The sequence below is a fragment of the Raphanus sativus genome, chromosome 6, assembly GCF_000801105.2.
Source record: "Raphanus sativus cultivar WK10039 chromosome 6, ASM80110v3, whole genome shotgun sequence".
Taxonomy (NCBI): Eukaryota; Viridiplantae; Streptophyta; class Magnoliopsida; order Brassicales; family Brassicaceae; genus Raphanus; species Raphanus sativus.
In genome coordinates, this window is record NC_079516.1 from 2,986,515 (window position 1) to 3,009,974 (window position 23,460).

Below are 23,460 nucleotides of genomic sequence, written 5' to 3' on the forward strand. Positions count from 1 at the left end.
TTTATAAGAATTACTGGAACTACTGGTACTACTAAAGTGAAACGTGTATTACTTGTATTACTGGAACGACTATGTACCAACGATCTTGGACAACTTAGATTCTTTAAATGGTTAACTAATCATAGTTTTATTTCTTTTCAGGGAATTATATGGCGTCTCCTATTACAATCATATGTTTTGACTATGGAGGAAGTTACATCAAGGATGGGGCTGATATAAAGTGGATCTCGGGAGAAGATCAAATTCACACTCTAGTGATGAAAAAATCCGTGGAAGAGATTACATATTCTGAATTGGTCGAGTGTATATGCAGAAAGATTAAGGCAAATGGAGATGGGATGGTGAAGATTAGTTACTTTCCATTGGTATTGTATTCCAACAAGCCATCCTATATTTGGAGTGATGAAGACGTTTTGGGTTATCTCATGCAAGTAAATCATGATAAATGTAGAAGTGTTTTACATGTGGAGATCAGCAGTGACATGGATGATACATATGGTGGTCTGCCGCTTTCAGGAGATGATGAAACTGATGAAAGCTATGTTGGTCTTTCTGATGGAGAGGATACTGATACCGAGGAAGATGAAACTGATGAAGATGAGTCTGAGGAAGATGAGACTGAGCAAGATGGAGATGAGCAAGATGGAACAAATCATGATCATGAGATGGATGGCATGGTCACGCTTTACACAGCTGAACAACATGAAGACTTTGAGTTGCATGAGAATTTAGAGCACGGGTATGAAGGAACAGAAGTCGGAATGGAAGTTGAAGCTGCAAGAGAGGGAGTTGAAGCCACAACAGTTGTAGAAGAAGAATGGGATGATGGTCTTGATTTGGTTAAGGGTCAAGAATTCAGAACTAAGACAGCCATGCAAGTTCTAGTTCAGAGGGGTGCGCATAAGAATGGTTTTGAGTATGACACACTTAAGTCCGATACTGGGAGATTTGTGGCAAGATGTCGAGGAGCCAAAGAAGGTTGCAAGTGGTATTTGCGTGTAGTAAAGCTTAAGAATTCAGATCTTTGGACGGTTAGAACTTACGTCAAGTCTCATACATGCTCAGTGGTAACTACAAGTACCCTTAGAAATGGAAGGAGAGGCACACCACAGGTTGTTGCATCTGTTTTGGGTGAAGAATATCCCGGTAGATATGACACACCAAGATCAAGTGATCTGATCAGTATGGTTACCCGCAAGGTTGGTGTTAAGGTATCATATGCCACAGCATGGAGAGGAAAAAGGCTGGCTGCTAATGAAGTGCGAGGTACTCCGGAAGAGAGTTTTTCTATGATACACTCCTATATGCACATGCTTAAGTTGAAGAATCCTGACTCGGTAAGTTATGTTGAAGTAGATGCGGCAAAAAGATTTAAGTATCTATTTTTCGCATTTGGAGCTTCCATAGAAGGGTTTGTAGCGATGAGGAAAGTTATCATTGTGGATGGAACACATCTTAAGCATGTTTATGGTGGAGTTCTGCTTGTTGCGACGGCTCAAGATCCTGATCGCCACCATTACCCTATTGCATTTGGTGTAGTTGATGGTGAGAAAGATGAAAGCTGGACGTGGTTTATGAATAAATTGAGGTCAGTGATATCAGATGTAGACGGATTGGTGTTTCTTTCGGATAGAAATGCGAGCTTGATCAAGTCAATACGTGAGGTGTTCCCAACGGCCGCACATGGGTATTGTGTCTGGCATTTGTCTCAAAATGTGAAAGGACATGTATTCAACAACAGAGACGTTTGTGCAATCAAGTTTAGAGAATGCGCATATGCTTATACAGTGGCTGAGTTCGATGTTCTCTATGATGCTTTTTCCAGAAAGTATCCTTCTGCTGCCGAGTATCTAGAAAAGAGTGTTGAAGTGGGAAAATGGGCAAGATGTTATTTTGAAGGAGACAGATACAATGTTGACACAACCAATGCAGCAGAATCTATCAATGGTGTTCTTCGGGAAGCGAGGAAATACTTCATGCTACCGATGATTGATGTTATCATTAAGAAAATGGCTGAATGGTTTAACAAACATAGGAAGAAGGCAGCCCAAATACCAGCCACGAAGAAGCTTGTGCCTACAGTAGAAACCCAGTTGTCAAAAAGATCTTTGGAAGCGAGGTGTTTAGATGTGGTTGAGATAAACAGCTTTCACCTTGAGTACAATGTCAATGGTAGTGACGGAAAGGTTTATACGGTTGATTTGGCAAGAAAAATGTGCAGCTGCAGGTGCTTTGATATAGACAAAATCCCGTGTGTTCATGCATGTGCTGCTGCCAAGTTCTTGAGCGTTGGAACGGACCTCCATCTACAAGACTTTTGTTCGGTATACTATACGGTGGAGCTTTGGGCGTTGGCATACTGTAGGACGATTTATCCTGTGCCACATCAGTCTGAATGGGTTATACCAGATGAAATTCGAGCACTAAAAGTTCTTCCTCCATTATATGTTAAAAAGAAAGGACCCACTCAGAAGCAAAGGTTTCCATCAGCCGGAGAATCTCGTGGACGTGGAAGAGGGCGAGGAAGGGGAATGGGAAGAGGAAGGGGAAGGAGCAGAGGAAGGAGAGGCGGACGTTTGTATGAGTATTTTGAGTGTGGAAGTACTTCTGCAACCGCCGAGTAGCATGGGACTCTTGTGATTTGAACTATGTGTAATATGTGTAATATGGAACTACTAGTACTACTATTGGAACTACTATGTGTAATATGGACTACTAGCACTATTATTGGAACTACTATGTGTAATATGGACTACTAGGAATTACCTAGTACTACCATGAACTACCAAAAACTACCATGTATTACTATGTGTTATGCATGTTTCTAAAAACCTTAATTTTCAATAAATTATTTATTTTTAGAAGATGTATCTCATATTTAACGTGATTATATGTCCATTCATGTGTTTATTTTTTAAAATAGACATAAAATTCTCTTAAAATCTCAACTTGGTAGAAAAATTCTCATTTCAATAGAAAACATCCTTATACTTCCTTGTTAATGTCTTGATGGGAAGACTATGATGAGATGAATTTCTAAAAACACATATTTTCTGAATTTTTTTTCTGCCAATTTGTTATATACAGTCTAAAACTATCTAAATGAATTGGTATTACTAATTAATTTAATTTAATGACATTGTATTATTAAAAAATGCTATAATCTGCAAAAGTATTACTATGAAGAATGAAATATTACTACCACCTTGAGTACTACTAAGAGTAAGATAAATATTATTTTAATATTCAAACATGTTTGTTCAATATCATCTTTAACACGTTTTAGACATGTGTATATATATATTTTTTTATTCTACAAAGTGTTGACATTGTGTTACACGTTTTTGACACGTTTTAGACATGTGCATATATATATATATATATATATATATATTTTTTTTTATTCTACAATGTGTTTGTCTTAGTAATACCTAATAAGTCAAGTAATACGAATTTCCTTTATTAGGACAAAAATTGCCTTGTCTTCCATTAGACCAAACCTGCTTCAAGACAATCACACAACACAAAAAGATTGCACATCCTACATAATAGAATCCAAGCATCATACATAATAGCATCCAAAAACCAACAAGAACATAGCATCCTACACAAGTTCACAACAAAGCCGAGATAAATATTAAACATATCATCCTACAATAGTTCACTAAGCCTCAGTTCTTGGCTTCTTCTTCCGCCCTTCAATCTCATCAGTGTCAGCTTCAGTGAAAGGAGAGGAAATCCACTGTGATCGTATACGTGTCCTTGGCTGCTCTGGCGTCCTTGTCTCCTCTGGCATTGTGAACTTCTTTGGGTCAGTAGGCTTTCTTGGTCTACCCCTCGCCTTAGGCCTATGCTTAACCCCAATCCGAGCAGGAAGACCCTCATAATCCTCAGCTCCTACAACAGGAGCTCCCTCATCTACAACAGGAGCTTCCTCATCTACATCAAGCTCATCCGTCTCCTTGTCAGCTCCCTCATCTACAACAGGAGCTCCCTCATCTACAACAGGAGCTTCCTCATCTACATCAAGCTCATCCGTCTCCTTGTCAGCTCCTTTATCCACAGCAGGAGCTCCCTCATCTACAGCAGAAGTTCCCTCAGCCGGTTCTCCATAGCTCTTGCAAAGTGAAAGAAGCCATTCTTCTTGTTTCTCTTCATCACATGTTAGCACCAATCTCTTACGTGGTGATTTCCAATTCCCTGATGGTTTCCTCGCGGCTGCCTTAGTCCTACCACGTGGTGGTGTAGGAGTCTCCATAGGTTGCTTCTCAGCCTCCTTCTCTTCAATCTCAGCCTCCTTATTTGTTTCAATCTCTTGTTCTGTTTCAACCCGAGCCTCTTGTTCTTCCTCAGGTTGTTTCTCTTCCTCACAACCTTTATCTTTATTCTCCGTTTCAGCCTGCTCTGTTTCTTTCTCTTCATGGGTCAAGCCTTCACCTTCTTTGTCTTCTTCAGGTTCTGCTTCATGCTCAGGTTCTTTTTCTTCCTCAGAACCTTTATCTTCTTTCTGAGCCTCTTCAGCTTGAGCTTCAGCTTCAGCTTCAGGTTCTTTTTCTTTCTCAGAACTTTTATCTTCCTTCTGAGCTTCTTCTTCACTCGCTTTCTCAGCTGTTGGCTCCACGAGGTTGCTGTCATAACGCCCATCATTCCAACCATGATCCATGGTTTGGTACTCAAAACCATCATCGTTCTCCTTCTCTTTCTCCTGCTTCTTCATTTCTTTCTCAATGCCATCAAGTCTCTCCTCTAATGTCTTCTGCTTCCTGGCCTTTAGTTTTAAACCATCTTGCGTCCGCTCAATGGCATCAAGCCTCTTCTCCATTGCTTTCATCCTCTTAGACCTTCTTTTTAAAATAACATGGCTCTTCTCCACCACACCAAGCCTCTTGTCCATTGTCTCTACCTTCACAATCACTTCACTCAAAGAAGCCATCATCCTCTCTTCAAACCCTTTCAGAACGTCCTCCAAACCATGAACAGAGGAGGATGCTTCTTCATTCACTTTCCCTTTTCCTTTGTCTTTTTTCTGAGGAAACTCCCTTGCAGCCACATCCAACTCATAGAGTCCTTGCCAAAAGATAGGCTTCTCCTTAATAGTCAGCCATGTGCTCCACAAGTTACTCACTCCTTCTTCATTTTCATAGTCTGGCTCCCCCTCACATATACGTGCCATGAGAGGTTCCTCATCAACAGTTGGAACCAAAACACTATCAATGACCTGAAAAAATTATCAAAACAATATCACACACATATTTTAACTCAAAACACTATTTATTCCACTCATTTAATAAAAAAAAATATTCAACTCATACCGTAGTGTGTCCAAGCGTGTCGTACAAATCCTGGAGTGGATAACCTTTCATGCTGTTACTTTGGAACCGTTTCTTGCACATCCTCGGGCAGGAGCTGAAACAGCCAGCTACACGTTCTCTGAATCGTGCATTTAGAGCTGGAATACACTCAAATGCCAGGATCTGAATGTCAAAACAAAGGAGTCAGAGCTGATTCACAAAACAAAAACAATTATATAAAGATGTAAAATTTACCTCCAAAGGAACTATGAACCCGGGAAAGTTGACATTCTTCTTAGGTTCCCCTTTGAGTTTCTTCATCACGTAGTTAATGGACCCGATCGCATCATCGAACGTCAAGCGACCCCATGGAAAGGTTTTGCAAATTTCCACATCGTTGACGACTCTTAAAATGAAAGAGTCGAATGGGGCATTGTACCTTGCCTTCGCTCTGATAACCGTGCCTAGGAAGTAGAGCACCGCCATCCTGAGTCGATCCCCACATGCACTCATACTCAGCAACTTCTCTCTCACAGATTCCATTGTTATCTCCTTATGCGAGCCAAAATGCCTATCTACAAAAGCAAAGCTCCCCAACTTCTTATAATTCGGTGGGTAGTCACGGCAGTCCAAGCCTGAGATGAGTGCATGCTCTCTCATTGAATACCGGAGGGGCACGCCATTAACCGCAAACCAAGCTGTGTCCTCTCCCTCGTGTAAGGGAATTGTGCGCAGTAGCAGCGACCACATACCCAGCAGCCTCAAGTTTGGTTCATTCGGCATGTGGAAAATGTGGCAAAACTGAGGGTGGTTTTTGAACCACTCCAACTCGGGCGACTCATCCTCGGGCGTAAGCTTCTTCAAGAGGTCCACTGTTCCGCTCACAGAGCACTTGCTCTGTATCTTACACGACTTGGTGAATTCCGTGTTCTTGAAGTATAGCTCATCAGGTGGCAATGGTTGACATTCCTGCAAACCACATTAATTTATATATATTAGCACTTTATTTATTAATCTGTCTTAATAAAATCAGTAGTACTAGTACTACACCATACTAATACCAAAGAAATGTTGGAGAATGATGATCAGTGTGAGTCTGAGATGTTGAGAATGCATACCTGAGATGTTGCAGAATGATTTTCGGTTTGAGTCTCATTCCCGCCGGAAAGCTCTTCATCAGCTACTGGAGCAGGGTTGTGTTCTTGAACCTTTTCTCTTGTGGAATTGTTTTGTTTCTTGTTCTGCCTTTTCCCCCGCTTACCACGGCTTGTCATTCTCCTATAACAACAAACAACTATTTATCATTATCAAACAGTCAACATTCAATCCATAAGGTCCAATCCATAATTGTATTAACCATTTCCACCATTTTTACTAATAGGATTTCAATTAAGTTACACAAAAATAAAACAATTTTTATCAATATCAAATCGATTAAAGAGAAGAATAGTCCACATCAAATCGATTTGAATCATATATTTCAAAGAAATTCACTTCAAAATTTCTTTATTTCTTTAAGCCAAACAACCACACATCATATATTTCAAAGAAACCGACATCAAATCGATTTGAATCTATGAAAAAGGTATGAAAAAATGTTACCTTACACGCCGAGAATGGTGATGGAAGAGGTTACAAGAGGATGAAAAGAAGCTTGACGCCGGAAGAAGAAGGTGATTCTGATGATGGACAAGAGAAAACGTGGTGGTTTTCGGTGGATTGCGTTGGGTTTCAGTGGATTCCGGTCGATTTCGTCGAGATCATCGGAGGCGGGTTCTAGGGTTTTTAGAGATTGATTTTTTCGATTTGGGGAAGAAACTGTCGATGGTCTGTTTGGGAAGGGTTTGATCTGTTTGGGAGAGAGACACTGGGAGAAAGAGAGGGTTTGGGAGAGAAACACGCGGGTCACGCTCATGGATCCGGGTCGTATGAGTCGGGTCAAATAAAGAGAGGTTGGATCCTGTAAATATCAGATTTCATTAAGGGCAGTTTTGTTTTTTCTCACATTTTCGATAAAATAAGATTAAAAATATAATCTATTTTATTGATGGGGCAAAATAGAATAAACAGTGTAGTGACTAGGGCAAGAGAGAATAAAGTCCCTTTGTTTCAGAGAGACGTATTGAGTATGGCGTTTACATACTACGTGTATATATATACTACACCAAGTGCAATATCTATGTAATATATCTATTTTAAACTATAGTTGTGTATTATTATTATAATAAGATAGATATTGTAAGAAACAAAATATTTATGAGAGAAGAGGTTTGGAAGACTTTTAAGGATGGCTTTAATTTTCCCTAGTTTTGTTTGTAGAAAATTAGATATTTTTAAACAATAATGATGTAGATGGGCCAAAGATCGACTGTGAGATTTATTTTATATTTTGTTATAATAAAGTTTGTTTGGCTCTCCTCAATGTTAAGATCAGTTACCAACCATTCTTTGTTACACTGTCTTTATCTTATGCATAGACATATTTGACTAAGTTATCTAGAGGCTATAAAAGGGAGAGCTAAAACAAAATTTTATTCTAAAGTTTTATAGCATCTTTTGTAGAGTCTGATAAATAAAGATATCTAAGGATATTACAATAATATTATCACACTAAGCACAATATATATTTGAAATTTTTGCACCAAAATTTAGCTGTATGTTATAATATACCTGGGGTGTTAATTGCAATATTTGTTTTATTTCAGTAAATCAATTTTTGTTTTGTTTCGGTAGTCATTCTCAATAAGTCCAGATGGGCTTGGACAATATAAATTGCTGTCTAGAACCATTTCAGCCCACGCTAAAATACAAATCGAAATAAACACTAATGAATGGAGGATTCTTCAATATATCATTACATGAAATGAAAACATAAAGAAAAATGAAACATTCTTAATCAAATGATTGTCATTACAAAAAAATACTAAACATGATTAAAATTTCATATCAATATAAGTCTGAAAATGTCGCTTAGAAAATCTTGGCGACGTCTTTCATAAGGCCACGATTAGCCTTAGCGAAATCAGAAAACTCTTGGTACGATATGAATCCATCACCATCGGTGTCAATCTCAGCCATCATACGCTTAACGTCATCGTGCGTTACCGAGCCAAGGTTCTTGAGAGCATCTCCAAGCTCGGTTGAAGAGATAGTTCCATCACCGTTAGCATCAAACTTCTTGAAAATACGGTCGTGCTCAGCTTTTTCTGTCGCGTCAGCCATTGTTTTAAATGTTTCTTCGATTGGTCGGAGGAGTGAGATGGTCGTGAGAGTTATTATATAAAGAGGTTTGAATGTGAAGAGAAGCTGAGGCTATGCTTTAAACTAGGCGATCTAAGGAGGAAAACTGAAGTTACTATAAATAGAATGTGACTCGGTCTTTTCATTAATGGACCTTGTATTCTGAATAATAGATGTGACAAAAGAAAAATCAACGGCTGGATCCAACTGTTTTGCCAGCTTTATATCGATCTTCAAAGATGAAGTTGAAGTTCAAAACCTTGAAGCAGAAGTAATATAAAGAGATGTAATACCTCAACTTCAACTTCAAGGAGCTCTGTCGAAAGGCTTAGTGTCATTGTAACAAGTATCCCACACTGCTTCCATGGCGTCTTTAGCTGCTACTTCAGAGCAATACGGGTTGCCACGAAGCGATTTCAGCACTCTTCTTTTTATACATTCCTTTTGCAAAAAAAAAAAAAAGAAAAAAATCAAGAATCAAGTCAATATTAACAACAATCATCCATGATTCCACATATGCAATTCTTCTTCTTCTTATAGTGTGACTTACTTGTTCATGCCCTCGTAATTTAATGAAACCCCTCAGAAGTTCTCTCTTGAAATGGCAGTCACCGCTTAAATGACCTGCACGTATCTATTTAAAGAACACACAAGAAACACTATCAAGAACTGGACTTGACATTGGTAAAGCTAACTAGCTAACAATGCAATGACCTCGCTGCAGGCATGATGAGCACAGTTAGTCCAATCCAGATTCTTGGCACGGCACTCGTCATAAGCATGGATCAACTCATGTATAACCACTTGGTTCACTTCATCTTGAATGGTCAGATAGTTACTACACACAGTGATCTTCAAAACAAAAAAAAAAGAAACTGATCAGTCATCAAAAAACATTAATTAACAAAGGCCCAAACAAGAAGAGCAGTGTTAGAGCTTACCCCTCTTCCTTTAGTGAAGCCACCAGCAACAGGACCAGTACACACAACCGCCTTGACGAAGTTATCACCAACTCTGCACCCTGATTTCTCCATTTGCTCCATCAGATACTTCACTATCGGATCTAAATCCAAAACAAACTAGTTTCAATATTACCATAATGAACCTGAAACTCTTGATTGATTCTAGAATCCTAAACCCTAGATTTGCTAATATAATACTGAGAAAAAAATATATACTTCGGAAACTTCGCTGAATCATGTCCTGGCACTCTTCGATAGATTTGCCGCGCTTTCCCCCGAGGTTCAAATCGGAACCTGAGTTAGGAGCGGCTGCATCTTCCTCCATTTCCGATATCTCGAAGCCGGTGGTTCCCTCGCGAGTGGCGGCTTATTATGATCGGAGACGGAGAGAAAAGGAGACGAAGGGTAAATGTGTCAATTACTTAACGCTTCTCTCTCTCTCTTTCTATCAAACGGTTAACGTATTCGATTCGGTTTGCCAAACCATCATCTCAGACCGGATTTAATTTAAATCTGTTAAAAACTGATAATGGGCTATTGATATTTTTTATGAGGGTGCGTAACTAAAGAGCCGGCCTAATCCAAAACCCAACATAGTGAATCAATGAATTCTATATTTAGAAGAATAATGTTTATGCTTTTAATATTTTGATCAAAATCTATCTCCAATCTCCATCTATGTGTTGGATTCTCACATTCATGCAAGAGATAAGTTGTAGTTTATCAGCACTATTGAACTATGAATGTTTGATAAGAATGATGATTCAGTATACATACCCAAATTATAGGATAAGTATGACAGATATTCGTTTCCTATTTGATTACAGAAATTTTAAAATTGTATATTTCTCATATTTTTTCCCTTTTCTATATTATATGAATTGAAATTTTTTTTACCTTATCCTTTTTCCTGTAAATATTTCATTATTTTAGTTTGGTAGAGTTTATATGCATAAATTGTAAGATTAACATGTGTCAAAGTCAATCCAATCTAAATAATAAAATATGAAAAAGTAAAAAATTACATTAACTTTTCTTGTACTAAAAATAAAGTTTTCTTATTTTTGAAAAGATTAGAGATTAATATCAACCAATTTTTACAATTAAATACAGTATACAATATCTTGGAATCTTCATCATCTTTTGCAATTTACATATTTTTTTTTTGAACCGAATTCAATTTACATATTATATCCCTTTTTATATCACTTATTTTATATATTTTTCTACTTTTGCTCATCATTAATTGGAAATATATCTCATTTTTTATATTATTTAGGGTTTTCAAACACTATAAATAAAAGAACATATGTTCTCGTATTTCACACAAAATTCTCAAAGCAAAAGAATAATATCAAACAAAAACATTTAATTAAGAGAATGTCTGCGACACAAGTCTTTGCAAAGTTCGACAAGAACAACGACGGTAAACTTTCATTACAAGAGTTTCACAACGCAGCTCTTGCTTTTTGTAAAACCTTTTCTGAGGGAGAGATCAAGGCCATGTTTAATGATATGGACGTGGATGGTGACGGCCAAGTCGGCGCTGCTGAATTTACGTCGTGCATTGAAAAGATGTTGAAGGAAGTCTTCGATTTTTGTGACGTTGACGGTGATTAGGGATGTTGTATTGGGTTATAAAAGTTAGGGTAGTACCAGCCCATCAAAAATTTTAAATACCCTAACCCATAAGTTTAAACTGTAAATTATATTGGGTTCATTTAGGTTTGGATTAAAAAATAATGGGTTTTAACAGGGTTGAGCCCTTTTAATTTTTGGATTAGAAAATATCTTCTGATCTTCTCGACGCCGTTCAATCTCTCTCTGATCTCACTCTCGACGCCTCTCACCCTCTCTCCGATCTCGACGCTCGTGGGTTTATCTCAGCCTCTCTCTCCGATCTCGCCTCAGCTTCTTCTTCGTTCTCGACGCCTCAGCTCGGCGGTTTCATCTCAGCCTCTCTCTCCGATCTCGACGCTCGTGGGTTTCATCTCAGCCTCTCTCTCCGATCTCGACGCTCCATGGTTTGGATTTGTTTCTGATCATATATGTTAGAGAGAACTGTGCTTAATTAGAAAACACGTATAGGATTTTGTTTAGTAGTTCTCTGTGTTTACTTTGAGCAATCAGTATTGGAATAGAGCAACCACAAGTTAAACGTTGAGAGTTTTGGTTGTCAGTCACTGCAGAAGCTTGGTTGCCATTGTAGGTGGAACCGGAGAAGGTAAGACATCACTTGTCTCTGCAATGTTGGGAGAGTTGTCTCATGGTGAAACCTCAAACGTTGTTATTAGAGGCTCCGTAGCTTATGTTCCTCAAGTTTCATGGATCTTCAATGCCACTGTGAGTTACCTTAACTTCCCATCGGCTCTGGAAACAAAAAGATTACAGCTTAGCTTTCATATATGTATTTGCAGGTGCGTGAAAACATTATATTTGGTTCGGATTTTGAACCGGAAAGATACTGGAGAGCTATTGAAGTGACTGCATTACTCAGGTCTTGATTTGCTTCCGGTTAAGTGGGAATGAAAAGGCTTTACATAACATGCACTTGGTGTGTTGACATTTCTTAGTAACTTGCTGAGTTTGGCTTATTCAGGGACGTGATCTTACAGAGATTGGAGAACGTGGGGGTGAATATCAGCGGAGGGCAGAAGCAGAGAATGTCAATGGCTAGGGCAGTCTACTCAAATTCAGATGTTTACATATTCGACGATCCTTTGAGTGCTTTAGATGCTCACGTTGCTCAGCAGGTATTTAATTTATTTATTCTTTACTTATAGGTTGATCCTGAGTGTTTGGTTGCTGGCAAAGATGTTGTGGAAGGTAGAGACTATAGAGTAAATCTGGTTGTTGCAGTCTTCAACGAGCAAAGAATATGTGAAAGACTTTATTTATTTGAATATGACTTGAAACTTGTTTAGTGTTGTGGTTTGCTTCAAACTTTTAAACGTATTTTGTGACAATCAATAATGTGAAATTTCTTACTATTTATATGACTCAAAACTTTGATTTAACTTTATTTTTGATTTAATTTTCATATAATTTTGTAAGAAATTACAGAAAAAATGTGTTTACATAAAAAAAAATTAAAGGGCTCAAAATGGGTTGAAAGGGTTTAGCCCTAATAAAAATAATATCATGGGTTCTAAAAGGGTTAGGGCCACTTTGGTTTGGGCTTAAACTAAATAGGGTTGGGTTGGGTTGGGCAACCCAATACAACATCCCTAACGGTGATGGAAAGATACCAGCCGATGGGTTGTATGTGAGTATGACTAAGCTAGGGAAAAAGTGCACTAAGGATAGTTGCGCCAAGAAGGTTCAAATTGCTGATGCAGATGGTGATGGTCATTTGAACTTTGAGGAGTTTATGGCCATGGTCTTTAGTGACATTTAAAGAAGAGTAAATTGCATTCTTGTTAAGTGTATTCACTAATATAATTAGTGACGAATAAGTCTTATTGTGATGTTTATTGTATTGGTTTAGAGGTTTCTCGGCCTTGTTTGTTTTCTTACGAATAAATGAAAGCTCCTGCTGTTGAATTTAAGCGAATGTTTTTTAAAAATAACAATGAAACGTGAATATGTGAGTACGTTAAAAACGTGACACGTAAAGACTTTCTTTCAAAATTGTAGAAGCCACCTTAAAAAACATAATAAGCATTTTCGAAATTTTGCATGTAAATCATGAATCTCTTGTAGGATTTTGGACATGTCTTCTTGCCTACAATTGTAGCTTTTGATGTCTGTATAACTAGTGTTTGGTTTGTATAACAGAAGTCCCAACTTTAGCAAGAAATTTCAGAGGGTGGAGCTACGGAGCACACAAATGTTAATTAATGAGATGCACATCGACAGATCATAATAAATTATTAATAATTAATATCACAAAATGTCAATATCTCTGATAAAAAAAAACTTGCCCAATTGAAAGAGATGTTTAGTCTCATACTCTCGTATATACTTCCTCCGTTTCAAATTATTTGTTATTTTAGAATAGAATTTTCGTTTTAAAATAAGTGTCATTTTCGATTTTCAATACAAAATTTATTGACAATATTCTCTACTCTGCTTTTCTATTGGTTGATATATGGTTAGGTGTAGTGGTAATAATGTTTTTATTTTGAAAATATATAAAACTAAATATTTTATTAATTTGTGTGTATAAACCTAGAACGACAAGTAATATGAAACGGAGGGAGTAACTAGTTTATGTCTTCTTTCAATCACTTTTGTTGCTTCGCAAGTGTCAATAATAAATCTAACGTGTATGAATTATGTGATAATGAGAGATGCATGAAAATATATCCATCCATTTTAGAATACATGTGTTTTGTTAGGATAGATAATTGAAACCAAGAGAATGTAACAATAAGATGAAATAAATATTTTTTTAACAATAGATGAAATAAATCCATTTCTAGAATCAAATTTATACACTCTTAGAAATTTATATATATATATATATATATAATTTTTCTTTTCATGAAAACAGATTTATTTCTTTTCAGTAAATGTTATTATCGAATCCAAATGTAACAATAAGATGAAACAAATCCATTTTTAGAATCACATCTATACATTCTTGGAAATTTATATATTTAATTTTATTTTCATGAAAACAGATTTATTTTAAAAAAACAGATTAATTTCTTTTTCTGCAAATGTTATTTTCTATTCCAGTAAAATATACAAATCTATTCCACATAGAAATTTAATCAAGCAAAATTTGCAAACGCGTACACGGGAAACAAATCACCTAATACATAATAACTTCAAATCCTATATATAAGAATACAACATTTCATATTAACACAAGCTTTAAGAAAGAAAAAAAAGTTGATATGAATATGAATCTGTCTATAAGTGATATATTTGCGAAATTTGACAAGAACAAAGACGGTAAGATCTCATGTGAGGAATTTCGTGATGCTATTCATGCTCTCTCTCCGACCATTCCCTCAGATAAACTTGTCGTGATGTTCAACCAGCTTGACACGAACGGTGATGGTAAGATCGATGCGGCTGAGTTCGCTTCATGCATGGACCAAATCGTAAAACTATATGATATTGATTGTGATGGGAAAATATCAGCGAATGAGTTATATGTGGTGATGACTGGTCTTGGGGAAAAGTGTACGGTCGAGAGCTGCATGGAGATGGTTCGAGCCTTTGATGCCGATGGTGATGGTTGTATTAGCTTTGAGGAGTTTAAGACTTTGATGTATATTAGCAAGTAGTATTCAATATTTATCATCCTCATCAAAGAGTTCAAATAAAAACATTTTATCATATATATATTAATGTTACAATAACTTTTTGAAAAAAAATGTGTGAGAGATTCTTGTAAAATTCTATTATAAAAATTAGTCACTATAGTAATGTTTTAATTTACCGAGGCGTATCACATACATGAGAATGATTTGAAATCAAACAAAAGTGATTGTAGAATTAGAATTTAGAAGAAACATAAATTACGACAACATTTAATGGATGAAAAATCCTTCTTATTTAGTTTTTTTTTCCTGTAAATTATAATGACAATTCTAGTACAGTAATGTTATAATCAAGATGTTGAGTATAATCTCGATAAAAATACAACAAAGTTGGAGTATGCATATGAGAAAAGACCATAAGAGCTTTTCAAAGTAATGGATCATCTAAAGAGGCCTTTTACCTTAAAGCTTTCAATATATTTCTACGCCAAAGAGCAGTCTCTGGGTCGAACCTCAGCTCCCAAGTGGGCCAATAATGGAGATCTTGTTTCAGAGTCAACACTCGTGGCTTGCCGTTAAGATGAACGGTCCTTATACGTACAAACTGCCCGTGTTCCAGTTCCTGTTAAATCGCAAAGAAACAATCTAAGATTAAAACTAAGATATGGCTGGGCTGCATCACTTTTCTTTAGGGCCAAAGTAAACTTGGAAGTGTGAGTTTTTTTTTTTGTAAGGAATGCGACAAAACCTTGGTAGCATCTGCAAATGCGTTGAGATCAGGAGTCTTCTTCCCGTTAACTTCCACGATCCACTGAAGTGCATAGAGGCCATATCGATGTGCTGGACTCCCGTGACACCATCTGAGAACAAACATTTGTCAGCGATCAAATCCAAATCTAGTTCGGTTGAGAAGAATCAGTTTCTAGTGTTTGAACCAAAATGATATTCAATATATAGGTCAATAACTAGTATACCTTGTCACATAGACACCATGACCTTCCTCAGGAAGAAACCCAAGAGCACGAACCGCAGGATGAGGATCTTGAACAACGCACCCGCACCAGTTTATCGCTCTTTGTAGTTCCGTTTCCATCTCTTTTATCAGTTCCAACTACGAGCTCCATTTCTCGGCCCTGCCAAACAATCAAGACTCTTGAGTATAATAAACTAGTAAACCTTTCTTCTTCACCTAACTTAAACTATTTTCACAGGTGGTTTGATCAGTCCACACAAGGACTCCGATGATAACGGAGAAGAAAATAGACAATAAGATGTTCTCAAGAAGCCAGGAGTTAATGGTGTCACCTGTCGAAGGATTGTTAGATCGAGATTCTCATCGCTGTGGCTACCAGTATCCAGTGTTCGGCAAGCGGCTTCAATGTCATTGTAGCATGTAACTGGCATCTTATTGACTGCCAGAACCATGTCGCCTTGTTCTAGAAGATTTTCAGCTTTTGATCCTGCCAGGCAGCCTTTAACACGCAGAACTTGTCTTCTAACAGGATCCTTCTTGACTAGAATCTGTAAGAACAATCAATAAAGTATATGGAGTATACCTGCTTTTAGTAGAATAGCACTTTGTCAAAGGTATGGTGTGAAATTACTGTGGCTATACATAAGCAAGAACAGGCTTACTTGGATCCATTCATCACTCAGACCAAAACTCCGGGCTTTTGAGAGCAAAGTAGGGTACAACTCAACTTCTAAAATCCGAACGAGTGGCATTGGCCTTTTCACACCATTTATTAGAAGTGATGGTCCGTTTCCACCAGTTATGATTTTCTCGAGGACTTGGCTGATCGCATATATTGGGATACCTCTGACAAACTGATGGTCTTCGGACGAAGTGGAACTATATTTAACCTGTGATCAATTCACAAGAAAGCAGCATGTTAGAAAACACATAAAAATTTTGTTAACTGCAAAGTGGGAAGATGAACCTGAGTCGAAAAGCTCCCCCATATGGCCCGAATCCTCCCGAGCTCATCAGTCAGCGCTCCTGAAAATGAGCTACCAAAATCTGCAACGATACAAGAAGAAAACAAAGTGAGTTTCGAACAAGTTTTATAGTAACTAAATTTGATGTGAAAGGCTTTAAATTCTTCACCTGTATCAAGCTCGATTACTTCCATATTAGTTGCTCTGTAGCGGGGAGAATCAGCAGACCCAATGTTTAAAGCTGCACATGGATTGGTTACCATAGATTTTCTTGATGTAGCTTGAAGGTTCCTACTCAATCCGACAAGATAAACTGAATCTCCACGTTGCAGTGCAGGTTCTGTTTTCAGCAAAGACATTGCAACATGAACTCTTCCCATTAATTTGACTAGATAACGGAACGTTTAAACGAGCGGCAATATCCAAACAGAGCAATAGTGAACTTTCAAATGGTTAACAAAAAATAGCAATAGCCAACCAGCATATAAATATGGAACCCCAAGGGTGCTTTGCTAGAGATTTGTACTAACATACCAGGTAGTAGCTCAGCTGCACGAATAAAAGAAGCACTGGCAGGGCCCATTGCTGACGGATTGTAGGCAATAAGAGCATAGTTGTGAACAGGATGAAGAAATACCACCTGCACTTCAGTTAAGAAATATCATTATTAAAGCTTCCTTCCATGAACTGGAAGATCCTCAGAGGAATCTAACCTCTCCAGGAATCTCGACAGGAAAAGCAGCAAAGGACAACATAACATCAGATGCAGAAATCGCAACAGTGTTTTTGTCCACCACAGCAAGTCCCATGTTTGAAGAATGATAAATAATGATGCCAGTCCCAAAGAAGTGTTGTGAATGAACACCATCAAGACTGCACGATGGTGGCACATGAACCTGCATAAGAGAACTTATTTTCAGCAGATGCAAGTTGCTCTTAACCATAATAAGAACTATACTCACAATTACAAATACCAACCAACATATTAAGCCAAGACAGTAATTTCGATCACCAGATCATATAATCCACTCCTACGAGAATTCTTAATCTTTACCTCAAACATGACAAGAGCGGGCTCAATAGCACGTTCAGCCAAAGAAGCATTAGCTGACAGTGCTGTTTCACCTTCGTAGTCTCTTAAAACCGAATTATCTGTTGCCATTGCATCATCAGATTTTGAAACACTCCCATATAAGGAACCGTTTGCAACAGTTCCATCTGAAGAATCATCTTCCACTCTTTGTTTCTTTGCTTCTGAGCCAAAATCATTCTGTGAACTATCCCCACTAGAGGCTTCAATAGTAGCCACAGTATCAGTATCCCCACGAACATCGACTTCATGCATAGGCTCTGTATCATGATGGCAGAGAATGGTATTTTGGCATATAGGCAAACCATTATTACCAACAGATGATGGAGCAGTAGCAGGTTCGATTGCAGGTTTCACATCCCATAAACCAGAACTGTCATTACGGGTATACAACTGTGGAGGAGCGTACCATTCATGACGATCAATTGTGACTAAAACAGACTGCACGAAATGAAACCCAAAAATAAGTACTATCTCATTTTGAGTAAATATTATAGAGTTAAAAAAACAAGATTACAGTGGGTTAGGACGTCTTACAAAAAAAAAACTTTTAAACAAGATACATCACCTTCTTGCGATGACGATCAGTGTGAGACATATATTCCAAGGGGACACGAGCACCCCTAGACAGCTTTGAAAGAACGGAAATTAAATCCGAAAGACAGGAAATATCTTCATTAGCAACCTTCTTTATGATAGCATGTCGTGGGACCCCAGCTCTAAATAGCATGTATCTGCATAGGAAATAGCTCACCAAGTAAATCTAGAAATACAGAGAACGTTCTGAAAATGATTCACAATAAGCTTGCATGTAACAATATTGACACATCAGTCAAGAAAATAGAAAATAGAAAATAAGTCAATAAGCTAAACGTGAACTATCTTAAAATCTTTGATGAAGAGATACGAACTATAATTTTCAAGATTAAGTGGCGTATTAGAATAAGTTACAGCTCACTTCTTGTACCGAGTAAGCAGCTAAATAAATTTCAGAACCAAAAGAACATAAAAGGAAACACTCTTTTCTGTTGGAACCTATTAGGGAATTGCACATGGATCAAGAAAATGTGAAAACTTCGATGGAGGAAGGAAGTTGAGGCGGCTTACCCAGGGTCCGCGACATAAGCCAGACCACAAGGAAAACGAAAATTACGAGCCTGTTACATCAACAACTTTTAAGATCAGCTGATGCCCATAAGAGTGTCAGTACATGTTTCCACATTCAATCTAGCAAGCCAGTGTGCGCTATGGAAGATAAAGTCAATGTTTCTTCAAAGCATCATACAATTTTCTAACTGATACTACAATAACGAGTTCCAGGGTCATACATTTAGCATTGCTATATTCACAAAGAGCATCCTCTCTGGAGATATATATTATGAACCAACTAACATTTCAGATAAACATGTTACTTTGAAAAACGGAAGAGTACTCTAAATCATCATTGGGTAGATCAGTGCACAAATAAACCTTAGCCCCAAGACTAACCTATAAAAACAACAATTAGACCTGTAGGACACAAGAATATCACGCATACAGGTACATGCACAAAGCAGCAAAAAAAAGTTCAACCATATCTTTTCAAGTCGTACTTACCTGCTGATAAGACAACGGATGAATTACACCACCACTTACTTCCAGGAAGTGATCTGGAGTGATTGAGTGTAAATCCTGAACCTGTGTCAGAAAATACATAAACACAGGATCTAGATCATTATGAAAGACAGTAAGTATCAACCACAGTTAAGCAGATTATGAAACCCTAGATGAAAGTTACAAGATACCGAGGACTTTTCCCAGGGAAAAAGAATTGAGTAGCAATAACGAATTTAATAGCCAAGAGAAAAGATAAAAAACGGCTACATGTATCCTAGAATATTGCAGGGCGCATAAGAAACCAATGTTAGAAACAGAAGAATGGAACTCACAGATACACTAACAGTTATTGGCTGTCCACCCCTTTCAATTTCCAATTCAACTATCTGGCCAACACCGTCATCAATCAGATTCTCCAAGCTTAGAAATTGCGTAAGCACCTGTGATAAAAATGACATGCATAAAGAGAAATTTAGAAAACGAGGAACAGAAAGAACTAGACACTGAAATTGTATTGATTAATAGGTTCTAACTAAATTTTAACCCATGCGTTTCATACCAATGTTGCAACAGAGACATCAAAATTCTAGATTGCTCGAGGCAAAGAAAAAAAACAATCCTCACTAAAAAGATGTAATTGAGATAACTTACTGTGCCGTTCACACGAATAAGAACATCTCCCGGCTCTAAGTGTTTATCAGCAGGGCCATTTGGCACCTACCACAAGTCATGACATCATATTTAAGACGTAAATTTTTAGCCACCGCTTGAACAATCCTTTTTCTATAAACATAATTATTGTTGTGTTAATAATGAAGCAATGCACTCACTACAGAATCAACAACAAGCATTCCGGTTTCCCCAGGGGGAGATGCATGCCGAACCACCTACATAGCCACAAGATATGGTAAGTTTAAGGTGTCACTGTGTAGCACAAGTACGGATGATGCCATCCACGATAGTAAGAAGGAAAATCAAGTACCTGTTCAGTTTCGCTCCTGAGACCAAGTCGACGTATCTCATCGAAGCCTTTGTGAATAAATGTCATCTAAATACAAAAGCACACAGAACTCATGAGACTGAGTTTCCTTCGAATCTCTGCAAACCTGTCAATCCTGGGAAAAGGAATAGAACTATAACATAACTATTCCTAATAAAACCACGAACTTATTCAGATCCCACGGTAGTCACAAGGATAACCTTTCTATAATTAGAAGAAATCCGTAAGCTACTTAAAGGAAACACATTTCTATCTAGGACTTGAGCACAATGTTAGTTGAAATTTATTATAGAAAAAAATTATGATGCTCAGAACCTAACTACAACAGTAGTCTTGGAATTTTTTTCAGCTCACAGACCATGTACAGTATTGGTAGTTTTTGGGACACGCTGAACTCAGCTACTTTAAAAAGGGGTCAAACTGATGGTCGTGGAAATTTTCCTAACTGCACTATGAAGAGTCTCAAAATCGGATAGGTGGAAAACAAACCTGAAGCGTACCACGAGGAATATGAACTGCTTTCGGCTTATCTGTGCACGAATCGATACTTTTCTGCAGGAAACTTAACGCCCTGACAACCTTCCAAAAACGAAAACCATACTTGATGAAAAGTTCTAAGCAAATGTCAAATATATTCCGGGGTTATGAAATGATATGACGCAACACTAAAAAAAGATCAGGATGACTTTCTCAGTGTGTCATACTAGATACTCAGGGCCCCGTTAAGTTCATACTAGATACTCAGTGTATCACAAATAAACGTAAAGTTCATTTGGAACATTCTACAAGCCATCTAGTCTTGACTAACGCGTGAATATGAGTATGAAAAAGAGATTGCTTACTCGTTGAAGTGGTAGGAAGAAGGCTGATGCACTTGAGGACTTGCTGCCAGCATTCAAGGCTACCGCCCTGCCTTGCCAATCAATAACAGGAGAACCACTTGATCCACCTTTAGTACCTGACGCTGCCTATAAGCACAGAAGCGAAAATATTAGCAAGCTAGCATGTGTAAGGGTGTTTCGAGTAACAGTAGCACTAAATAGCTGAGTATAGCACTATAAGCTACAAAGAGAACGTTTTAACTCTAGTAGGTGATATTTAAATAACCATAAGCAAGACACGATTAGAAAAGATAAAACCTAGGTCTTGAATCAGGAGAGATACATAGAAATTCTGATCATATACGTCCGTAACTAAAATAAAAGTAATAAATATTAAAGATGAATAATCACTTACTTGCATATAAAACGTGTTGAAGTCGTTATAACCATCTCTGCACCAAAAAAAAAAAAATCAATTATTACCAAGCGAGTAACCATAAAATTTATGTACTATAAAAATATGACTCATGAAACAGATAATACTTCTTATAGTGTGGAGCATCCCTATCCAACCGAGCAATAGTACCAGCCAGTATAGAAACCTGCAAATCCACACCCCCATTAACCAGAAGCATTACTTCTCCGTCCAAACACTGCATGATTTGAATAATATAGAAGAACCTATTTATGCTAACCTTCTCTCCGCTATCGTTACCAACAACCCTAATCTCGAGTCCAACAGAAGCCGCCTCTGGAGCCAGGGGAATTTCCTCATAACTCAGAAACTGCACTGCACTGGGATCAAAAGAAAAGAAGCCAAAGTCATGGACCTGAAAATGATACCAAAAAAAAAAAGAATTTTAGCCTGCAGAGGACAGGGAAAAAAAACAAGAAAAGAACAAAGTGTTGTCAAAAAAAAACAAGAAGAGAACAAAGTAAAAAAATAATAAAGATAAAACACAAATTCTCATACTAAAATAGAAAATGGAATCTCATAAGACAGATATATATATGATTGTCTGTAGTCGAATCGTCTGTAATCTTTATCATAGTTGCAATGTCATAATAAATCAACTTTAAAAAAAGAGAAACTGGAATCTAATCTTGGATTAGAACGAGAGAGGGCTTACCGGATCCTTATATACAGGATAGATGGGGATTTCTTCTCGGTTTACAAACGTTGCCTCAGCAACTACTGGACCTGAAGATATAAAGATGGATCACTAAGATTCTCCAGTCTACCATTTATATCTTCCACAATTTGACCTATCAGAACACTGTATTATCTAAAAGCCTTATTCTCTACACCACCTAATCAACCAGCTTAACTGCTAACGTAATCTAGAACCGCACCTGGCTTAACCACGTGGCGATTGGTGAGGATGATCCCACGCCGCTTATCAACGACGAAACCAGTGGCGTAGCTCGCACCTGCCGATTCGGTGTCGAAGGCGCGGCACGCCGTCGTGCGGAGGACGACGACGGCGGGAACCACTTTGCCGAGAGCGCGACGCCAGTCTTCGGCGGTGGCGACGGTCTCGGTCGGCGGAGGATCGATCTCTGAGCACAGGTCCGACTTGATGCCAGTCTCCGTCGTCGCCACTGTACTGATGCCTCTGATCCCAGCCTCTCCAACTGATCTCCCATTTTGAGCTCACTTTCGCTCAAGTGATGGGTTCAGGGTTTTTGGATCGGTCTCTTCTCTTCTCTCTATATCAGAGATTGGAGGAAAATGAAATTCTGATGATGATGGTGATGATAATCTATGCCTTTCGTACTAGTTTTTATATTTTTTTCTTAGTGCGCAGAATAAGTTTAAATATAGTACTAATGAATTAGATTATATAATATGGTTTTTGTTTTTAACTAATCATCTTGCCAACGCATTTCATTGAAGATGTTTTTTGAAGATGCAAGAAAACATTTGCAGTATTGTTCTATCAATTTATTAGTTAACAGCAGCCTCTAATATTATATTCAGGCTCTTTTCTATAAGAGAATAAAAATATTATAGATACTTTATGTTACTTGTTAATTTGGTAGTGGAGATTTTGCATGTCTAATGTCAATTATATAAAAGTCAACATCAAAGTCTTTTTATATATTATTGTTATTATTAACATGTCCAAACTCCAAAAAGTCTACTTTGTTCACATTTTAAATCACTTTATCACGACGAATATTCTACGTTTAGGCAAAACTAATATACGATTACAATTATTTAGTATAGTTTTGTTAGACAATAATACCTACAATTCAGTAATTCGGACATGCATAATATGATCATATGAATATACCATATTTTA

General features: G+C 37.5%; 7 protein-coding genes across 8 annotated transcripts; 4 read left to right on the forward strand and 3 right to left on the reverse strand.

Moving 5' to 3' along the window:
- The first annotated feature begins 149 nt into the window (after positions 1-149).
- LOC108807477 (protein FAR1-RELATED SEQUENCE 5-like) lies at positions 150-2,624 on the forward strand. The gene has a single exon (XM_018579765.2). The coding sequence runs from the start codon at positions 150-152 to the stop codon at positions 2,622-2,624; it is 2,475 nt and encodes an 824-aa protein (XP_018435267.2).
- Positions 2,625-8,097: 5,473 nt separating this feature from the next.
- On the reverse strand, positions 8,098-8,513 carry LOC108807152 (polcalcin Bra n 2). Its single transcript, XM_018579406.2, has one exon. The coding sequence runs from the start codon at positions 8,511-8,513 to the stop codon at positions 8,262-8,264; it is 252 nt and encodes an 83-aa protein (XP_018434908.1). The 3' UTR covers positions 8,098-8,261.
- Positions 8,514-8,629: 116 nt separating this feature from the next.
- LOC108807151 (mitochondrial inner membrane protease ATP23) lies at positions 8,630-9,904 on the reverse strand. Its single transcript, XM_018579405.2, has 5 exons — positions 9,710-9,904; positions 9,473-9,594; positions 9,246-9,383; positions 9,082-9,165; positions 8,630-8,972 (listed from the first exon to the last, which is right to left on the reverse strand). Exons 1-5 carry the CDS (start codon positions 9,816-9,818, stop codon positions 8,838-8,840), a joined length of 588 nt encoding a protein of 195 aa, XP_018434907.1. The 5' UTR covers positions 9,819-9,904; the 3' UTR covers positions 8,630-8,837.
- A 969-nt stretch (positions 9,905-10,873) lies between these two features.
- LOC108807475 (probable calcium-binding protein CML34) lies at positions 10,874-12,890 on the forward strand. The gene is made up of 2 exons (XM_018579763.1): positions 10,874-11,102; positions 12,724-12,890. The coding sequence occupies exons 1-2, from the start codon at positions 10,874-10,876 to the stop codon at positions 12,888-12,890; spliced, it is 396 nt and encodes a 131-aa protein (XP_018435265.1).
- LOC130496419 (ABC transporter C family member 12-like) lies at positions 11,169-12,485 on the forward strand. 2 transcript variants are annotated; one of them, XM_056988475.1, is made up of 4 exons: positions 11,169-11,517; positions 11,674-11,836; positions 11,911-11,990; positions 12,093-12,485. In XM_056988475.1, exons 2-4 carry the CDS (start codon positions 11,741-11,743, stop codon positions 12,274-12,276), a joined length of 360 nt encoding a protein of 119 aa, XP_056844455.1. In that variant the 5' UTR covers positions 11,169-11,517; positions 11,674-11,740; the 3' UTR covers positions 12,277-12,485. The 2 variants fall into 2 exon arrangements, with proteins under 2 accessions (XP_056844455.1, XP_056844454.1); XM_056988474.1 differs by having other exon boundaries at positions 11,173-11,517; positions 11,703-11,836.
- A 1,447-nt stretch (positions 12,891-14,337) lies between the features above and the next one.
- LOC108807474 (probable calcium-binding protein CML33) lies at positions 14,338-14,733 on the forward strand. The gene has a single exon (XM_018579762.1). It carries the CDS (start codon positions 14,338-14,340, stop codon positions 14,731-14,733), a length of 396 nt encoding a protein of 131 aa, XP_018435264.1.
- A 245-nt stretch (positions 14,734-14,978) lies between these two features.
- Positions 14,979-22,951, reverse strand: LOC108813845 (protease Do-like 7). The gene is given in 26 exon segments (XM_018586518.2): positions 14,979-15,331; positions 15,458-15,569; positions 15,684-15,784; positions 15,786-15,842; positions 16,015-16,230; positions 16,345-16,572; positions 16,650-16,729; positions 16,817-16,987; positions 17,182-17,287; positions 17,361-17,543; positions 17,702-18,178; positions 18,306-18,471; positions 18,845-18,894; positions 19,334-19,414; positions 19,666-19,773; positions 19,985-20,050; positions 20,164-20,220; positions 20,316-20,381; positions 20,823-20,912; positions 21,176-21,301; positions 21,570-21,606; positions 21,698-21,756; positions 21,850-21,984; positions 22,285-22,355; positions 22,508-22,751; positions 22,754-22,951. Coding segments are annotated over 26 exon segments (3,300 nt in total). The 5' UTR covers positions 22,802-22,951; the 3' UTR covers positions 14,979-15,166.
- Between the last annotated feature and the right edge of the window lie 509 nt (positions 22,952-23,460).

Excerpts from the sequence above, each read along its gene's own strand:
- LOC108807475 (XM_018579763.1), top strand. The coding sequence starts at position 10,874 with ATGTCTGCGACACAAGTCTTTGCAAAGTTCGACAAGAACAACGACGGT. Across the intron at positions 11,103-12,723 it reads CTTCGATTTTTGTGACGTTG|ACGGTGATGGAAAGATACCA; the intron begins ACGGTGATTAGG and ends ACAACATCCCTA.
- LOC130496419 (XM_056988475.1), top strand. The coding sequence starts at position 11,741 with ATGTTGGGAGAGTTGTCTCATGGTGAAACCTCAAACGTTGTTATTAGA. Across the intron at positions 11,837-11,910 it reads CATGGATCTTCAATGCCACT|GTGCGTGAAAACATTATATT; the intron begins GTGAGTTACCTT and ends ATGTATTTGCAG. Across the intron at positions 11,991-12,092 it reads GAAGTGACTGCATTACTCAG|GGACGTGATCTTACAGAGAT; the intron begins GTCTTGATTTGC and ends TGGCTTATTCAG.
- LOC108807151 (XM_018579405.2), bottom strand. The coding sequence starts at position 9,818 with ATGGAGGAAGATGCAGCCGCTCCTAACTCAGGTTCCGATTTGAACCTC. Across the intron at positions 9,384-9,472 it reads GCTTCACTAAAGGAAGAGGG|ATCACTGTGTGTAGTAACTA; the intron begins GTAAGCTCTAAC and ends TTTGTTTTGAAG. Across the intron at positions 9,166-9,245 it reads CTCATCATGCCTGCAGCGAG|ATACGTGCAGGTCATTTAAG; the intron begins GTCATTGCATTG and ends TTCTTTAAATAG.
- LOC108807474 (XM_018579762.1), top strand. The coding sequence starts at position 14,338 with ATGAATATGAATCTGTCTATAAGTGATATATTTGCGAAATTTGACAAG.
- LOC108807477 (XM_018579765.2), top strand. The coding sequence starts at position 150 with ATGGCGTCTCCTATTACAATCATATGTTTTGACTATGGAGGAAGTTAC.
- LOC108807152 (XM_018579406.2), bottom strand. The coding sequence starts at position 8,513 with ATGGCTGACGCGACAGAAAAAGCTGAGCACGACCGTATTTTCAAGAAG.